This window comes from Hypomesus transpacificus, chromosome 19 (assembly GCF_021917145.1).
Source record: "Hypomesus transpacificus isolate Combined female chromosome 19, fHypTra1, whole genome shotgun sequence".
Taxonomy (NCBI): Eukaryota; Metazoa; Chordata; class Actinopteri; order Osmeriformes; family Osmeridae; genus Hypomesus; species Hypomesus transpacificus.
The window spans coordinates 8,109,835-8,130,247 of record NC_061078.1 but is presented as its reverse complement, the minus strand read 5'-3'; the positions used below and the strand labels follow the sequence as shown (position 1 = coordinate 8,130,247).

Genomic DNA, 20,413 nt, shown 5'->3' with positions numbered 1-20,413 from the left:
GAGAATTAATGCTCAAGCAACACAGCAAGACTGAAAGCATGGACTACGAATCTGTCATTACTGAGCTGCCAAATTGATGCTTTAATTAGCAAGTTGGCGACCAAGGGCCAAGTTTCCAGGGGTGGGGAGAGACACCTAAGTGGTGGAATGCAGCCGCCACTGCCTGCAGCTAAAGAAAGAGCCACTCTCACTGGGCAGAGAGCTGACTCCAAGGAGGGCAGGCTCAGACAGACACCCCCCACCCACCTTCCCCTCAGTGGTGAGTGACAGCCTGCAAGGCCCCTCCCACCATCCACTCAGTGGTGACAGCCTGTGAGGCCCCTCCCACCTTCCCCTCAGGTGCTGAGTGACAGCCTGCGAGGCCCCACCCCCACTAGACTTCGATCAGGAGAAAAGGAGGTGGGGAGTTGTAATCTTATTTTATTTGTAAACTGCAGACTACATTTTTGCCTGGGTACCTGCTTTATTCAACAATACTTATGTGTTGATTCCATTAGCAAAACCATTAAAAATGGTTGTTTCCAAGATATCTAGAACCCATTACAAGACTAACACATTAATACAGTCAACCACAACAACTTGACTTCAAAAAACAACCTTGAGAGCAAAAACTCAAAGACAACCTGAAATATTAGAAATATAAAAGGTTATTTTGAACAATAATCAGAGTGATTCTAGCTTGCTATTCTACACAGATACATTTACATTTAGTCATTTGGCAGACGCTCTTATCCAGAGCGACTTACAGTAAGTACAGGGACATTCCCCCGAGGCAAGTAGGGTGAAGTGCCTTGCCCAAGGACACAACATCATGTGGCGCGGCGGGGAATCGATCCGGCAACCTTCTGATTACTAGCCCGACTCCCTCACCGCTCAGCCATCTGACTCCCAGACAGATGGTGGGTGACTCATTATAGAACTGTCTGAAGATATTGAAGGATTCCGGAGGTCGATCAGTGAGTGAGAGCCCCTGAGGTAAACTGGAGATGCATCACTACATACATGGGCTTTACCAAGATGGGCTCTGAAGGCAGCGGCCAGCTGCATTTTAACATTCTTCTTTGGGATCTTTGACCCAGAGGGCAAGACTCATCCTTGCTATTTCTTCTCACTTCCGACTGACACTTCAGGTCGAGGGATCTGCTGTCTGCCCAATGGCCAACTGTCACATTGACCTTTTTGCCAAATGCATGACATCATAAAACAGATGTCCATGAAATAATGGAACCCATTTTCAGAAACCTCCATTTGAAGTTTTTTTTTTTTTTTTTTGAAGTACACATGATATTGACTTGGAAGTTACTTAGTTGAGCACACATACTGTACAGGTTTATTCTTGTAATTTACTAATGATGTGTCAACAATAAACAAACATATAGATTAGGGGGGTAGCAAAATAACTGAAATCAAGTCAGATTCAAGACAGTTTTTCCATCAACAGTTTCCAAGCTACATATCAAATCAGCCCTTATGTCTTGCAAATGCCTTTAGAAAGAACCCCTTTATAAATATGTTATCAACCTCAGCTAAGCATAGCTACATAATAAGCCATGACGGAGCTGACAAGGCGTTCATCTAGTCTGACTTGAAAAGAGCCCAGATAAATAACAAAAAGGGAGTAAGCTTCCAAATCAAGGACCTCACAATATTTTGCCAAGGACATCTTCAATTCCTATGCAGTTCTGTGACATTGATGCATGAAAGGGGCAAAGACATGATGAGGATGAAGGAGATGAGGAAGATAAGGATGAAGGGGATGCAGGTGGAAGATCACTAGGAATACAATGAGGAGGGTTGCCAAGAATGCTTTATTAGTACTGTATCGTCGCTTCCTGCTTGGCACTAATACAGCGGCTGACAAATAAATTAAATCTGTCAAGAAGTATGTCATTGTGTATTTACACATTTGGTAGTTGCAGATGCTGTAAAGCAAATTCCATTATTCTCTCATTCTTCTCAGTACATTATGTGTGAAATTAGTTGCTGAAAGCATGTGCAAAGCTCTAAAACTTTGTCGCACTGAAATGGGGAGTAAGACCGTTGAACAGTTTCTCTCCTGTTTTCAGCTCAGGTTTTGTATAGGCGGGCAAAATGGGTGGAGCTACAGCTCCTTCAGGCGACACACCCCCCCTAATTGAAAATACTTGTCTGTGTTTTTTTTGTTTTTTTTCATTTAAATTTGGATGGGTAGTTAAAAACACTTTCTTCTGTGGTGTGATGAACTAAAAAAATATTCCACTTTACAGCTTTAAGTGTACATATATATGCAAAATGTATAATAATTGTTTGCTAACTACTAGCATTATTAAGCAAAAAATAACACATTGATGCTTGCTTGTCTTTATTGTTTGCTCCTACGGATCTAAGTGCCTTAACAATTAAGTCACCAGCCACCAATGATCACAGCCCTAAACCAGCAACAGGGTCAGACAGCTGTAGCCCAAACAAGAAACATATTTAAAAAACAACAACTCTCCCACACCATGTAAACCAATTCCATGTAAGAATTCCACTGATGTTTTCTGTATCGGTGACTTGAGCTTTCTCCATAACCTACATATCAGAGCTGCAGACGTGTGGGGGCGTGGTCTCCATGCTTCAGGCTAGGGCATGAACACTACAACACAGGCTACAACATGAAGAGAGGAGTTGCTGAGGTCAACCAACGGGAGCCTACTTGAGAGTCATTTGTTTCTCATGCCCGCATTTGGTAGTGTTGAAATGACTGGCATGTTGGTGCTGAGGTACACACACGGGGCGACGATCATTGTTTTGCCAGGAGCTACATGTCACGGCATTTACACACCCAGGCACGCATGTGCTTTCTTCCACAAGAAAATAAAAACAGTATGTTGTTCAAGACCTGTGAAGTAAATAACATCTATGTAAAGATGTTCATTTTACGCCAGTTTTTTTTTAATGCTGATTAGTTTACTATAAAAATACCTCAACTATGTCAAATAAGACATCTTTCATAGAGGTGGAAAGAAAACTGGTATTGGTATAGAAACATTCCTCAGTAAGGAAGATGCTCAACAAGTATGGACTTGCTAAGACAGTCATTATTTCCTAAACTTGACAGATGCAGTCAACAGACCTTCTGAAAAAGTATTTCATGAAATATGTGATAAAACATGTTAACGATATGATGCCAGGCTACAGCATTTTGTTTATATCCAGAATACATTTTGGCGAACATATGAACATAAATAGTGCCGAGTATGCTTGGAGCAGGAACTAATGTCTGGATACTTCAGAGCCTTGGCCTGACCATGGTGTGTCTCCTTCTCCTCAACAGAGGGCAGCACTGTGTGAGTTACAACCAAATCCCAGCAAATACCAAAACAAGGGCCCCCTAACTGAAGAGAATGCAAGGATTGCTGTTAAGCATTCAATCCATGTTAGGGAATGAGCTCTCACCTTGAGAGTGTTGCTGAGAGCGAGTCTCTTTTTTCTGCAAATCAGCTTTGTCTGGTATCCTTTCCAGAGTTTGTCTGTCATCAGCAGAATGGTTTTTGTGCTCATGTGGCTCTGCATGCCTCCGCCCAATACATGTGTGTGTGTGCAGTGCTGATGTCAGCTGGAGCCCATAGATTAGCCCTGGTCCCCCTTGCCTCTGTAATGCCCCCAATAGTGGTAATCCCCACCTAACCCCCACCCAGCATACACAACCCTCCCCCCACATCCCTTCCCGTCTCTCCATCTATTCCCCCCCCGGGGTCTGAGCGTCACATCCCAACACAGGATGAGAAAGCAGTCTACTGGGGTATGACTTCATGGTCAGTCGGTGGAGCCAGACGTTAATCCTAAGAGGCACACTGTTTGGAGTATGGTTAAGCTGGGGGGTTCAACTTCGTGCTACTGTGCAGTCCAGTTGAGCGTGACCTCTACAACAAACCTCACTTGATTTTATCATGGTGGGTTTACTTTCCACTGCAGGCCAATGCTAACAACATGGCAAATAAAGCTGTTGTTTTTGCCTCTAATGAACATGAACATGGATAGGGGGAGTTGCTGTTATTCTAACAAATAGTTTTGACAGGAAAACCAACCAGCACGTACTGCATATTAACTAGTGTAGGCCAAACCAAATGTTTTGTTAAGAATCTTTAAACTGAAAATTAGAGCCTGTTATGCCCATGTAGTATTCTCTTATTATATGTGAAAAATTACTTTAAATTAACCAGTTCCCAAAGTCTAAACATTATACAATAAAGCATAATATCTATTACATGCCATTTGATACAATATAAGATATGATTTTGATAAATGATTCCTCATTTATGTTTAATTAATTCCTCTCCATTTTGTGGTAACTTTGTATGTATACTATATTCAATATACAAATCAAAGTAACAACACTGGAATGGAATGTGTTCCAGGTAAAGTAACCTAACGACAGTTAGGCCATTGCAATAAACCAGGGAGAAAATGATTTAGGACACCAATTTCAACCACTATTAAGAATTAAAATAACTTCAAAAGGTCAAGCTAGACAGATATTCTCACAGCACGCAGAACATCTTTCTAATTTTAGTTGTGCTAATGTAGGCTTAATGAGATCTAATGCACACAGTGGGGATGGTGGTTGTGAAGGAATCTTTGGTAAATGTAAAACAATATTTTCATAAAGTGAACATTTGGAATAAAACAAATGAGACCAAATAGCCTGTGTAGTGACTTACACAGGCCTACATAGATGATGGTTCGAGGCATCAGGATTTGTTTTTTTGTTTAAGGAGAACTGTGCATTCAGAATCTAAGCCTTTATCAGGAAAAAAAAACCTTCCCTAAACAGGACCTTCCAAAGACTGCTTCTGTTGGGACAACAATGTATCGATTCAATCCAAAGCCTCTTGAGGGGGGAAGGGGGCTGTTCTTGATAGCACTGTGTTCCAACACTGGCACAGAGAAAGAGGGTGAGTGAGAGGAGAAGAGAGAAAAAAAAACACAGAAACGGATAGACAATAGAGTTCCTGGGTTAATACAGTAGTTTCCTTGTCATATCATGTGGAAATAAAAAGGGGGAGAAGCTGGGGGATTTCCCATATGGAGAGACCGGACAGATATGAGGCATCATGCCAACCAGACCTCTGACCAGGAACAAACTGAGGCAAAGAAGGGCAAAGAACTGAGAACCACATACATTCCTGGATGTGAAAACAATGTATTTTATGGAGTCCTATAAACACCGGGAGAGGTTAACTCTGAACACAATTCATCAGATGCAACAGCAGGATAATCATGCCTGGTGAGTTTGGCATGTCAGCAAGCTTCACCTCCCCAATCATTGAAAAAGTGACCTGCATGTCTATGGGCTCCTCTGTCTCTTGCAGGGATCAGCCATTCAGCCAAGGCAGGACAGAGCTGTTAAACTTGATAGAAAGTCCTTCAAGAGTTTATAGCCACTGCCACATTCTGGCAAACTTCAGAATGAGCGTAACATTCCAGTGCGCATACTTGCATCCAGAGGTCCATACTTCAATATTCAAAACTTCAATAGTGAGCAACCCCAAAACCTTGTGAAATCCAATTTCCTCTACTTGTTTCTTCAATCTGTTTTCTGATACCCCGAGGGGATCCATTTTTTTTTAATGTCTGTTCCATACCTAGACAGAAAGGTTCATTTCCCAGGACAACCTTGAAACATTTGAGAGGTTTCTCTATCACTACAAAAGAACTGGCCCCGCCCACCACCCACCATCACCACCATCTTTCCCACTCACTGCTCTGTGTGCTGTAAAAAGATCCCACTTCAAGGGCAAGTCTTTTTCAGACATTTTGTCCATGGGGACCAGGAGAAGAGTGTGTTGCGGGGGGAGGCAGGGCAGGAGTGGAGGACGGGAAGGACAAGACTAAGGCAAGCAACAACAACAAAGCAAACAACAATATCAAAGAAAGAAAGCATGGACCTGTCACCGAAATCTTGCTTCCAGGAAAAGCCTCCTCCAAAAGGCCAAGACAGAATGTATTTCCCAAATTTAACTTTCTGTAGGTCCTAGATTTAGGCATGTGGTCCCTTTGGTTGTGGACCTATATTTAATACATTTGCATGGCATGTTATACTATCAAATGCAAGCATCAGTGCAAATAATATTTATATTGGTGGCAAATACTCTAACAATCATTATGAATATTCCTTGATTGTCCTTGAACTCGTTATTATGGTTAGATTAATGAACAAATTCTTCTGTCAGTTTGTTGAATTTATTAAATATATATATTAATAATAATTCTGGTATAATTTTAAATAATCGTATAATCAGGAAATTCCTCATTAATAATAATGAACTTACATAATAACAGAGACAATAATTAGGCTTGGATCCTCCAATATACTAAATTTAAATACATGACAGGAAAACTTGAAAGAGGTATTGAATTACATACCCTAACAGAGGTAAGAAATGACATTTCTTTGACTGTTTTCTATTCTGTCTAACGTAAGAAAAAGGAAGCAAGAAACAAGCTCGTCTGCCAAAATAATTTACAGCAGAGCCACAAAATTGAGCTCAATAGTCCCGACAAGAATGGGAACACATTTCCAAGAATTTCTGAAGAATTTAACCTGTGGTCTTTGGCAACTGATACTTGAAGCTTCATTGTTGCCTCACTACATCAGTATTGTTTGGTTTTGTCACATTTGTGTTGAAATTAGACTTCTAGAGATTTATGGAAGATCCAACTACTATACTGTGTAACTGCCTCAACCTTTTGCAACCAGATGAGTGAACACTTGAGCATCTAGACTACACCAGCAACCCTAAAATCATACATCAATTGTTATCCAGTTTTCAGCATACAGTCACACCTTACGCTATATCCTCATCTATGTCAAATTATAATATAGTGCTGCATATCATTACCTAATTCCTAATACCTATAGACCTCAAGTAATATCCGTAAAGTGTGCATTGGTCACCTTGGTTTGCTGGTTGTGAGTTGACACCTTGAAAACCCACAAAACCCATCTCCATGGAAAAATAAGCATATGGCTTAAAAACAAGCTTCCCTGTTCAGACAGCAAATGTCTACCTTCAAAATTGAATATCCTGAACAGCATATATACAAAAACGTAATATTGTTTGACCACCAACACAGCTGAGTGTGCCATTGTTAAGATGAACCAATGTCAAAAGTTCCGACAAAAATTGGGAGCGCGGTTTAAGCGAGGTTTCAATAAAGTACTCTTCAAACGTAAACTTCAATTGGAATTCAAGGCCAAAAGCAGCACAAAGACCAATTGCTTATAACAAAAAGTGTGGGCATTTGAGCATGGCTAGGCCTTACAAGCTGATCCACAGTTATACTCTGCATCATGTGCTTCCATGTGAAAACCTCATAGGAAACCTCGTGAAAATAACAGTTCTCTGTAAAAAATTGGAAACAACAAGATATTTAACAAAAATCTGAATAAAACAACATGCCTTGGGTGCCCAGGTAACCCACTGATAAGTGCGCGGAACATGTAGGCTGAGGCCTTACCGCAGTGGCCTGGGTTCAAATCCGGCCTTTGCCCTTTGCTGCTTGTCTTCTCTATGTATGTCTCTCTCTCTCTTTCCTGTCACACTTCACTTAGGCTAAAAATGAATGAAAAATGCAAAACTATATTTAAAGCACAATGCCTACCACATATTTGTTATGGTTTGTGTGTTGGCCAACAGGATTTTACAAAGTTGGAGAGTCTTGAATCTTACATCCAAAGCCCTCCAATTAATCACTGAGGGTCACACAGAAACAATTTCATTCTGTGGCCAATTGACCACATCCACTGGCACATATTAAATCAGATGTTTGCAATTCCTTTGAATGTTTGAGCTGTCTGCTTAACATTCGGGTTTCTTTTCAATGACAAATTCCATAACAATCTTGTAAAAATATGGTATCAAGCACATTACACTTAATAACCTGGACATTAAGTTCCAAGAACTAGTGTGAAATGTTTGGAAACCACCTAATGTTGACAGTAAGTAGTTTACCTCAGACAAGTTACAGTAGGTAACCCTAACGTAAGACCTTTTAGTCAAAACACAAGAGAATCTCTGTCAAATGGAGTGTAAACAGTAAGCCTACAGCTACCTTTGCCCCACAAACCTTAAATAAATCCTTAAAATCTTACCTTAGGCCCAGTACAAAAAGCAGTGTGTGTGAAGAAAAATACATTGCACAACTAGTGGAAGGTATCCTGAAGTGACTGTAGTCTGGATGGGATTCAACTATTGTTCTCATTCCAGACGCTCTTCTGATACTCACAGCTGCTAAATCACTAGCAACATTTCCCTCTTTCCATGTCTCATCATGAATATTGACTTCATATGACAAAAAACTGAAACTCAAAAGGTGTGGATGTGTTTCTTTTTGACCACAGCCAACACAATTGCATTTGCTTTGAAACTGATTTGTGCTTTTCAATTTGTTATGGGTGGAAAACTAACAGAAATTACGCATGTAAAACACTGAAGTCTGTCTTTCTTTTTCACCATTTCACATACCTTGTCTGGGGTAAATGTAATATAATGTTTTGAGCTGCAACATGTGACCATCAGTTGACATTGACACATAAGGCAATGTGCAACTGTCCCGTCCACATGTATCCCTCATGAAAACCTTGCTTAAATGCCAATCATGTTTTGCCTGCCTTGAGGCCATGAGTAACTGCCGACGGATTTGCACAATTTACCTACATTCAACAGTTTATATTTTCTGTTACTCCATCTCCAACATCTCATTCATGACTGAAACTTATACTTACAAGGCCTGAAGCAACTCAACTGCCATACAAAATAGCCACCATTATAGAATTCCCAAAACATACTTGTCTTTCTGGATTTGGCCCAAAACGTGTTAATGTGCCCTTATCATGGTAATTAGGCTACTAAAGGGATAAAGGGCTACTGCTGCACTTACTAGAATCGTAATAGTCACATCTAATGAAGGCACTTCGGACATTCAGCCCTATGTAAATAATAAGCTAGTCTGCTATGGGGGAGAATAGTTTGTGTGAGGACAACCTAATGTTAAGTTGTTGATTAGCAAAATCTAGGTAGTAAAGAGTCAGCATAAGAAAATAATCAGGAAACAAGATTCGGCCTACTTCTGCGCATTGATAAGTGAAGCATGCTCCTTCTTCATGGGACTGCTTATTCTGCACTGTTGAGTGCTCGGCACAGTTACATCACCGCCAACTGGATGTTGAGTCGAGCTTAAACTACGTAAAAAATGAAACTAATGGTCTACAATTGCCGACAACAATTACTTCCCGAAGTGGTACGACATTTTAATGTCTAACATTCCTGGGAATTAGTTGGGTTGGACCGAGTAGGTTTCATGACAGCTGTTTACAACATTGTTTTAAGACTTGTTATAGAGGCCATTAAACAATAGCCTTGGTGTAATATAATGTAAACTATGCTTAAGTTGAAAAGCTATTTTAATCGCATTTCCATCGCTTAGAAAGAAAATCAACTTACTGTGATGGTAACCTCGTGTTTTTTCAGTCGATACTTTAGACTCTTCATTGTGGCTTCTTGTTTGAGGATGTTATTGAACTTTAAAATCGAATCGCCGAGATTAATTCTACCTATCTAGGAGTGAAACGTTGTCTTAAGGCAATCAAATAAACTTAAATCTCTCCTGACCACTGGACGTCGATTTCACCTGACTCCTCACCAGTGGACCTGTTCAAAATTGACCTTTTCTAAGCCAATGAGACTCAAACATGCGCAACACTCTCTAGTTTTAAACCAATCCGCTCTGATGGGAGGAACTTCCTTGTTCGATGAGGCATCGGTACTTAGCAGTTGTAGGCTAGATATCCTGGGACAGTGCATAGGACAACCTGAGCGTGGTGACGTCAATCTTTACCTGAGGGTGGAAGGATCCGCCCAGAAATATATAAACTGGCGGGATAAGTCTATAGGCTACTGTAGGGCCTGTTTTGCTTGGCCTCATTCAATCATTTATACGTGTCATTTTAAATATGGTTTGACGTAATAAAAGGAGCCAATTCAAGACAAGCAAACAAATGTTATGAGGAATTGTTTAGACTGTGTATAGGCCTATGTACAATATTTAAACAAGTTTGAAGCTATCTGTAAGAATAAACATTTAAAACATGTCCGGTTCACATTAGAGGAGCATTTTCAATCGAAAGGAAAATAAATACAGGCCTGTCTAAAAGCAAAGGGGATAATGATAATTAAAATGAGGCACCGTTAACACCTAAATTGCCTTGTTATCGTTTTTACAAAACAGATGACAAGGTCAAAAACAATAGAGTAACTAAGTAGAAAAGGTTGCCCCCTTCTGGCCCTAAATGTGCAAATGGACAACTCCCTGCTACTTTGAAATGTCTTGCCATTTACAAATGTATCTTGCATAATAAGCATTGAATAAGCACAATTCTGTGTTACTTCCAAGATAAGGAAGCATACTATTTCAGAATTAAGATATCAAGGAATTAAACTAGTACTAAAATTAAAGGCTAGTGGCTGTACTATTATTTCACAATGCACACATGCAAGTACAAAATGAATCACAAAATAAGGAAAAGGACAACAATATCTTATCAGTATCAGCCAACTCGAAGGATTTACATTTTCTTGGGGACCCACAAAAGGTCATGATTACCCCTAGGTATCATAGTGGAAGTTATAACACCAAGCTACTAAAGCAAATTAGACAAGACAGCGTACCTTGTTTTTATTTATTTTTTCTTCAAATCCTCATTCGCATGCTGAAAATTAGCCTGTGCTACCTAGCAATGTTCCCTGGAGCCATAATATACTTGTGATGAAACAAGTATGAAAATGTGATTACAAAATGTGTGTTTAGAAACTAAACATATGATGCTATGAAGGGCTCACTAGTGCTGAAAATTAGCTTGCTGAAAATTAGCCTGTGCTACCTAGCAATGTTCCCTGGAGCCATAATATACTTGTGATGAAACAAGTATGAAAATGTGATTACAAAATGTGTGTTTAGAAACTAAACATATGATGCTATGAAGGGCTCACTAGTAAAAAAAAACAACATCAGTATCAGCACTACATAAAGTTCAATAATTGTCTTCATCTATTTTGATTGTGAGAAATTGAAATACATTATTATAACATTAAAAGTTCTCCTGTCACATGAACATAAACACTTAATAAATAATAACATGTATGACATACATTAGTCACCATATAATGAGTTTAGCACTACCTATATTAAGATTCTAGTTATACTGCTATGCATTCACATTCTCATTTATCTGTGTCTGGAGTGTAGCTCAGTTTTCATAGCAACAGTGTTGCCATGGATTCCTCATAGCATTGCCATAGGTTCACTATTAGTATTAGTAGATTGAACCGGTATGCATGGCCTTCCTACCAATATGACATCATTGTTGCACTTGGATGTTCAAAGAAAAAACCTTTGTACAGAAAACAGGTTAAATCAAGCAAATAACTAGAAAATAGAAACAATCTAGGGTCATATCATGGATCCCTGCTCTGTAATTACAGCCAGCAAATCTGGATGTAGTGGATGCCAGGATAACGCTACATACCAGAAGACAGAGTGCCTAATTTTTACACTGAGGTCATGTACAGTTGTACTCAATTTCAGTGTACAACAGTTTGATGGAGGAGGGGATAATGGTCAATTCCATATGAATGCATATAGTTGAAGAAGGGGATGTCCAACAAGCTCATATAGGTGTGACAGTCAGGAACCTACATACTTTGGACCATTTACTGTAAGTATGTAACTGTTCATAGGTTCATTGGTCATTCATTGGTCATTTTAGCAAACTAGTTTGTGGTCAATAATGACATGCAACAACATGAACATTTTCTGATGTCTTAAAATGTAATTCTATTTAACATAAATAGTGTTGTTTTTTCATTGTATTCAGTAAAGATATTTAAAATTCAAATGTCATTTGGTCAAGTAAAAACTTTCAGGTCAAGAAAGGTCATCAATATCAAGCGTATTTAAGGTATCTGGTCAATTTCTAATGGGCTAGGGTTATCAAAGACTCCATTAATAGAAAATATGACTTGGCACAAAATGTTATTTTCCATTGGTGAAATAGTGTAGAAATGTCTTTATTACAAAATGATGGCAAACAAACACAGAATAACATATCCACTAAAGATTTCATGCATGAGCATTGTTTTTCTGACAAATACTGGACCCAAACTGAAAAAAAAACAAAATATGAGTTTTAGATTCTTGCAAGCAATAAATGAGACTGATTCAATGGAATGCACATTAACATCAAAAAGCTGCTTGAGAAAACATGCCCATCCTGTTTGTTTCGTAATGACAGGACAAAAAAAGGAATGGCTGACAGCAACTCCAGCCTTAACTTGTTTTTCACAGGGTCACCTTTCAAAGCCAAAACTAACTCTTGGGACCTCTGGGAAGAAATTCAAGTGAAAAATGTAGTCCAACTTTCCACTCAAAAACATAAAAATAGTTATTGTACAAGTGGCCTGGGAGGCAGCAGTTTCGTAAGTGGAGGAACATCCTTTCAAAGCTTTTAGACGGCCTTGCGGTGGTATTCTGGGGGTGCCACCTCATAGTCGCTGGAACTAAAGAGAGTTGACGAGTTCTTCACAAGATACCTACAATGACATTCCACAAAACAACTTAATTATTATTGCTCTTTTATGTGAAATGAATGATGTGGTACAGCAATAATATGGAGGGAAGATATATCCAATTATTAAATATATAATAAAAAGCCAGGTTTCAGGCTTCACAACAGCTATCAGATCTGACTAATGACAGCTCTGATGCAGGCTTCATGTGGACACTTAATGAGGTTAGTCTTGATATATAATATCTGTGGCCATCAGATAAGGAGAAATTGGTCAACAGGAAAATACTAAACAATTTGCTATCTGCATGATTTAAAGCCCTACTAGTTACTGTTATACTTGTTCAGGGCATACTAACAGAATTTAGTTGGGGTTATTGCACATGCATACATCATTTTTGTTGCACCCTTATTTCAAAAGAAATGCATTGAGAAGCTCAGTGAAGGTACTTGTACTTCCATCTACTTCTTGGACAGACCTAAACATACTTAAGACAAGTTAAGTACCATTTCCATTAGCAGGCCTATTACTGCAACAGTGAGACGGTAGATTCTACATATAATTATTCCAAATGGTGCAAAGCCTAGCTTGACTCAACTAGTTGACATGCAATTGAGGAAAGATGTCTTACTTGAGAAAGTCCTGCAGGTAGTTGAGAAGCAGAGCCAGACTCTTCTCATCTAGAGGTGTGTAAGCCAGCATAGCTCCAATACGCACTGTACAATGAACACAAGTGCAATGTGCAACAGTAAGCATAGGGATTTTGAAAATTGACTTAAAATACCTTTGATCACCCGGACAGTATATGTAACAATACAAGGATTGTTTACAAAAAAACAACTCAACGTCTATTTATGGTCAACACTAAATTAGTAAAAGGCTGATTGGGTTCAGTACTGTAAATAATTTTGCACATTAACGCAATAGTTGAATTGGAAACTAGGATAATCCCTCCCAAGGTTTCTTCCATTTTTGAAGTGAGTTTTTCTGGGAGTTTTTCCTTGTCTTCCTTGAGGGTTAAGGTTTGTTGGGGGCAGTTCTATGGGCGCATGTGAAGCCCTCTGTGACATTGCTTGTAAAAAGGGGAATACAATACAATTAAATGTTGATTTGATAATCCAACAGTGGCCCTTTTGATTCTGATTCACAGGCTGACATGGAGCACCTATGTCAGAAACAATTCCACTATTATCATTATTTTCTGAAATGCTCATACATTGCCATGGGGATTCTGCTTCTTGCTGCATTCTGCAGTTTAAGTCTCTGAAAGAAGCATTTATAGCTCTGCAGCTTTCATAAACAGACTAATACCTTGGGGACCTTGGGGTGTCATTTGAGGGAGTGGTAAATGATAACGTTTTTGATTTCTGCTTCAACCCATGGACATAAAGCACTTAAGGGAGAATACTATGAAACACCTTACTCAAAGATACTTTAGGTTCAACAGCATCTAATTACTGAATGATGAACAATTGAAAGCTATTAGTGTCTCAAAATAATTATATGATTATCATAATCAAATCCAGAATGATTTGCACTAAAGAGTGATGGAGTTTTCATCACTGCTTATTTATATTTGATTTTAGACAAGCACATGCAAGGATACAAGGGGAAATTATTTAGAACTTTCTTCAGTGCAAACACGTATTACCTTTGGATTGTAAGATGTAAGACTGCAGTAAAGATTTTGTGGTCTGGATTTTTTTATAGGCATGGTGGTCTATATGCTTGTCTTTTGGGTGTCGATGTGTACAAGCTTTTGAGGGGGCCAAAGTGTGTTTTTGCTGTGTGTGTGTACAGGGTCAAGTACCAAAAAGTCGGAGCAGGTGCGGGGCTCCATACACCTGGGACATGGGGGCATCAGGATGGTTGGCCAGTATTTCGGCATACTGGGGCCTTTCAAACTTGTACAGTAGCTGAGTGCCCAGCATGACATTGAAGTACTCTCTGATCCCTGCCACCACCTCATTCACCGCATACTCCCTGAGCGAGGAGCAAGAGGTATACAATAAACATGATATTCAACTGAAGAGTTTTCACCTTGGAGTTTAAATTTCCTGTGAGCTTAAAGTGGCACTGCAGTGAGGCATTGTTCCACCACTTGCAGTGGACTGAAGAACTGCTTGGATTATACTCTGTAACTGTAGGTGCACTCTCCATGGTAAATTGCTTCCAATGAAAGCCTGTGCTAAGTGCCATTAATACATCAAATTGTTGGTGGGAATGAGGGTACTTCATAGTACCCTCATTCAAAGCTTTTAAGTAGATGTAGATGTACTTCACCACATTAAATTATGTGGAATATACTGTAGTGTCTAAAACCTGTTCTGCTACATTTCAGATGATAACTGCCTAAGAAACAAAGCCATATGATGGCATCAACCGTTTCATCTGAAGAATATCGGGTATCATGGCTGGTAAGGGGAACTATTTTAGCTTGAGTTCAGGAAATACAAGTTTTTCTTACTTGTTGTCTGACGTTCCTCTCGATTTTTTATAATTTGCATAGTCCTCCAAGACCGTTTCTACGTTCTTTTTAGCGGGCAGGTGAAAGAGCTGCAGGCAAAGCAAAATCATCAATTATTTAACACCAAGCTATATTACACACTGACAAACAAATGACAACAAAAAGATTGCTGTCTTCATTAATGCCCATGATTATGTAATGCGATGTCTGACAAGCTACAACCCTCAGGATGTATGTGATGATTGGTGGCTGATCCTTAGAAAATATTGACCTGTTTCTGCCTGGTGATGAGGTCCCAATCATCTACCAGCCAGGGCTTCAGTTCCTCTGGGATCTTCACCTTTACCTCCACACGATTGGTGAAAGTCTCCTCCTGGTAAAACAAAATGTCAAGGGAATCATAATTAGGTTACAGAAGGTAAAATCAGCCATAAAGAATTGAAAATGCAGCAAATGCCCACCCGCACCCTCCCAAACACACACAAAAATGCCTACACTTTCCACTGTAGGGTCGACGCGTGCCCTTTTCTTTCGTGGTGGTTGCGGCATTTCTCCAGTGCTGGTGCCTTCACCAGCCCCTGGTGCTAAAAAAGATGGAAACAAAGATGGTTGGAGTATACAGTATAATGCAGGTCCTAAAAAATGTATGCGATTTATTTGAAGTACTTTCAGATCTTCAGAAGGGGTTACGACCATGTGGCCACATTTGACTTACTCTTCGGTTTCGTTTTCTTCGCTTTCCTGGGGAGGAACAAAAGCATTTTAGAGGTCTTACCTTTTGTACATTTTATAACACCAACAGTCTCAAATAAAAAAGGAAGAACCCTGCCAAACTTACAGATCAACATGTTTTTGCTGCACAGCTGGTATCTTCTTGCTCGGTGCTACACCCCTCATCTTTCCTTCAACATAATGATCCCTAAAGGAGAGACAAACACAACATTAATTACATACAGGAGGGAAGCCCAGCCATAAACTATCAAATCCTACAATATGATTTTTTCATAAAGACTTGTGCTCTTTCATTTCAAATCGTCCATGCCATAGGCTGTTCCTTTTATCACTACAAGTATTGTTACTGATATGTTTAACTCAATTAAATAAATACAAATCTGCAATATTCTTTGGTGACCTTTGCAAGGCCTTCATAAGGCTCACAGGCAACAAGTAGCAAAATGTACAGTATGTGCCGTAATTATATTTCAAAATCAAGCAGAGGAAACAAACTAATTGCAATCACTTTTTATGTTCTCCCATCTTCGAGTCATCATCGGCATTTCTGAGGAGACATTGAAATTGACATATTGTATCTTATTTTTGAATTTACAGGCTGTGAATTGATGTTGATACAGTACATTTTTATAGAACTTTCACCAACCCCATATCTGTCAAGAAATATATATGGACTTACTGGTTGGCCTTTTGAAGCTCTTTTTGTTTCGCAAGGTTGCTGTCCACATATTTGAGCACTCTGCTTTCAGGAACCCATTCATCCCAGCTAAAACAAATTAAACCTTGTTGGTAACATCCATACATAAACTGTATTTGAGTTGTATCTGAGTTAATTTAATATGTGGCTTACTTTACAAGACAAGTGATCGGGGAAGGAGAGGAGACTTACTTTTTATTCCATCCGCTATAATGAATGAAATACTTTATCTGCTTGTCCTTGATATTGATTTTCACACACTGTTAAACGAAAATAAAACAAAGGCAAAGTTTATTGTTAACTGTAAATATAAAAATGTTTTTGTACAATAAATTCGTTTAAATGCTCTCAAATGGGTTAGGGTGAGCTTACCTTTGCTTCGTACAGCAATGGCCCATGAAAACACAGAACTCTTTCACCTAAAAAACAAGGACAAAAATGTAGAACAGATGAAGATGAATGATTAAAAGTGACAGGATTTACATTTACATTTAGTCATTTAGCAGACGCTCTTATCCAGAGCGACTTACAGTAAGTACAGGGACATTCCCCCCAAGGCAAGTAGGGTGAAATGCCTTGCCCAAGGACACAACGTCATAACCCTAACCGCTCAGCCATCTGACTCCATAGGATGATTATTAATGTTAGCGTGCACGGTTTCCCATCCTTTTTGTCGTTGTGTTTGTGCTACTGTACCACTCACCACAACACAGGGGGCAGAATGGCCGACCTTGCCAGCTTTTGTTTTGATAGCTAGTATGCAAGCAGGTTGTGTAGGTACTATCTAGCTCTAACTAGCAACACAGAATCTCGATCACGCAAGCTATGATTAATGCAAGCTATAATTGAATATAGATTTGCTTGTTATTAAACAGCTGTCTAAGGAGAATCACTCTGGCTCTGCTTTTTTCTAACTAGTACATTTAGACTGGCATCTTTGCAGGTTAGCATAGCTAGCTAGCTTTAATCTGGTTTAGCCACCACTAGCACCGTAAAACTATGGTTTTAGCTTGCTACAACAACAACAACAAAGACAAAACTGGGTTAAGTTGCTAGCTAGTATGTTACAGGTCATGTTTGATTCCGTTTCGTAAAAAAGCTTGCTTCCATTATTGCAGAGAGAAGCAGTTAACGACTGCCTCGCAAGCTAGCTGCTAATTCTTTGTCCTCTAGCAGGATGCAGGATCCAGGGCCAAAGCGGAAGAATCAATTACCCCATATTAAAACTCATAACAAATCAAACCCACCTTCTTGAAATTTAGGTTTAGGGTCTTGTTTTGGCGCCATTCACAGACTCAACTGTTCGGATCTCTGAATGATCAAATTCGTGCATTGCCAGTTTCCATTTCTTCCAGACACAACACAAGCGAGGGCGCGCCACCTTCGTCATTCGAGCGACGCATAGCTTTGCTGTGTGTCAGTCAGGTGACCAATAGGCCCTATGGCCATCGAACAACACAATGCAACAAGCTCCAACTGCACACGATTAAATTCATGATTAAATTCATAGTAGCCTACAGTGTTTGTAAAGTAAACTCAATGCATTCTTAGTCAACTGTACATGTCTGTTTCCACCCCACCCCCCAAATGAAGCAGACATCAGACAACAATTCCAGTAATGTGGGACACCTAAACTCCAGTGTGTGTTTTTCCCATATATGTCTAGTCCATATAACTTTTACTCTAGGTTTAGCATGGATGTCATATGTGATTGAAATCACAATATTTGGTTGGTGTGGTGTCACAGAAAGGGGGTAGGGCACTTGTCAATCAGGGAGATCCCATGAGAAAATGCATGCAAAACATTTCCCAGATTACCCGAATTCACTCTACGTCATGCAGACAGACATCACAAACTGGTCCAACTGTATTTTTAAAGCATGTATTTTCATATTTTACAGCTTGCACTGTGATGTCCTACATTACTACGTCGACATAGCTTATAGTTAGAATAATTGAATTGAATACAATTAAGCGACGCGTTGCACAGAAATACGTTACAGGCAATGTATGCATGTCATAATATGTTACATTCATGAGTTAACCTAAATAATATAAATACAACAATCACTCAGAACACTTTGCTCAATCCATGGGGCATGCATTTAGGCTACATATGTTCATGGATCGACAGTCAAAGTAGGCTATTCATGCTCATGTTACTAAAATCAATCAAATCATGTAGGATTAAATATGATTACAATACAATATTTGACAAACATTATTTTCTTGTTGTTTGCGTTATAGCCTAGGCTCACTTTGTGACATTTAGTATCAGCCGCGCGTCTGGCTCTGCGCCTGGTTTTCTATTTACCAGTGTGCGTTTTCCCCATTTTCACAGGTGCCTTAAAATGTTCTATCTCCGATAAATTAAGTCCTTCAATTTCTTCCTGAACTCTTTTCTCATAAGGCAATAAATAACAGGGTTAAGACAACTATTGGTGTGCGCTAGGCAGACTGTCACCGGGAAAACATAAGTGTGAACAATATAGTATGACTGATCCCAATTAACCACGTTAAATTTGACTAGCACACTCCAGAAAGTGATAGCATGATTAGGCATCCAGCAAAGAAAGAATGATAGAACAACAATTGAGACAGACTTAGTGACTTGAGATCTGCGTTTTGGATTGTTAGGTTTCATACTACGACAGCGGATGAATCGCAGAAGCATTATGTAGCTTATTGAGACGATGGCCATGGGTAATACAAAGGCAAATAGTATTTTCTGAACATGATACACTGCTAACCAATATTGTCCTCCGGGAAACTTTAAAAGACAGAGTTTTTCCCCTGTCACGTTCATCACCGTAGAAAATATGGAGGTAGGTGCAGTAGCAACTGTTGCTGATACCCAAATAACCACGCACACCCATTTGACAGAGCACGGGTTTAGTCTCTTACGGTTTTTTGAAGCGCAGGCGACAGACCAATATCGGGTCACACTCATTGCTGTCAAGAAAAAAACGCTTGCATACATGTTCATAACTGTGACGGAGAGAATGATTTTGCACATGGCGTCTCCAAACGGCCAGCTGAAGTCCAGAACTGTGTCCACTGCCCAGAACGGCAGCGTCAACACAAATTGGATGTCCGTCACCGCTAAATTGAGAACAAAAAAGTTGATTATGGATTTTTTTCTCTCTTGTTTAACTCTTATAAAGAAGAGCACGAGTAAATTGCCCACCAATCCCACAGCGCACACTACCGAGTAGATGATACAGATCAGGAACCTCAAAGCCGGACTGCCGTCCGCTGTCACGTCGATATCCTCCAGGTTACTGAAACGGTTATCCTCTGTCAATGACTTGTTCAACAAACAACTTCCATTGACTTCATTCATTGTTTCTGTGCTAAACTTTTAAGTCAAAAGTCCAAAAGTAACAAAATCTCTGCTACAAAACCTATTTGTTGGCTATCAATATCAATCCATTAACTTCGGGTCAATATCTTTCACTGCAAAATAACAGAAAATAAAGAACGACTTTCAAATTCCGCATTTTATATCAGCAGCTCGCGTAAATGTCCTGCCTCCTACGCCTAGGCTATTGGTGCCATCGTTTGATTGACAATAGAACTGCACTATATTCAACAAAGATTACATCCAAACCGCTCCCACGTAGCCTAATGCTTTTTTTCTCTTGCAATAAGTGATCACATGCTGTCTAGAAAAATAATACAACTATAAAAGATCATTAAAACATTAGGCCAACTTGTCATTTAATATCTTAATTATATTAAGAACGACTGTGCTCTGTAGTAGCCTATAAAACACGCAGAGCAACTTCGAAAGTGTTGATGTAGCCTATATTGGTGTATTAGTCAGTCCCTGTGCTACCCAAGTACCCATGGTTGTATAAATATATGCTCCCTCTATGGACGGCACTCTGAACAGCATCGCCGTCCATATGGACGGCTATGACGCCG

At 39.5% G+C, this 20,413-nt stretch overlaps 3 protein-coding genes across 4 annotated transcripts in view; all 3 read right to left on the bottom strand.

The window, feature by feature from the left end:
- The window catches only part of uacab (uveal autoantigen with coiled-coil domains and ankyrin repeats b), a 30,884-nt gene extending 21,164 nt beyond the window's left edge, over positions 1 to 9,720 (bottom strand). The window contains exon 1 of the mRNA XM_047042678.1: positions 9,471 to 9,720. Within this exon, the coding sequence (XP_046898634.1) occupies positions 9,471 to 9,518 (48 nt within the window). The 5' untranslated portion in view covers positions 9,519 to 9,720. The remainder of the gene's footprint in view (positions 1 to 9,470) is intronic.
- A 2,337-nt stretch (positions 9,721 to 12,057) lies between these two features.
- On the bottom strand, positions 12,058 to 17,901 carry LOC124482233 (mortality factor 4-like protein 1). 2 transcript variants are annotated; one of them, XM_047042707.1, is made up of 13 exons: positions 17,734 to 17,901; positions 16,859 to 16,905; positions 16,679 to 16,746; positions 16,469 to 16,555; positions 16,298 to 16,336; positions 15,896 to 15,976; positions 15,773 to 15,798; positions 15,553 to 15,641; positions 15,329 to 15,430; positions 15,058 to 15,146; positions 14,401 to 14,573; positions 13,222 to 13,306; positions 12,058 to 12,614 (listed from the first exon to the last, which is right to left on the bottom strand). In XM_047042707.1, the coding sequence occupies exons 1-13, from the start codon at positions 17,771 to 17,773 to the stop codon at positions 12,530 to 12,532; spliced, it is 1,011 nt and encodes a 336-aa protein (XP_046898663.1). In that variant the 5' UTR covers positions 17,774 to 17,901; the 3' UTR covers positions 12,058 to 12,529. The 2 variants fall into 2 exon arrangements, with proteins under 2 accessions (XP_046898663.1, XP_046898664.1); XM_047042708.1 differs by lacking the exon at positions 16,298 to 16,336.
- A 469-nt stretch (positions 17,902 to 18,370) lies between these two features.
- On the bottom strand, positions 18,371 to 19,992 carry rxfp3.3a1 (relaxin family peptide receptor 3.3a1). Its single transcript, XM_047042710.1, has one exon. It carries the CDS (start codon positions 19,827 to 19,829, stop codon positions 18,843 to 18,845), a length of 987 nt encoding a protein of 328 aa, XP_046898666.1. The 5' UTR covers positions 19,830 to 19,992; the 3' UTR covers positions 18,371 to 18,842.
- Between the last annotated feature and the right edge of the window lie 421 nt (positions 19,993 to 20,413).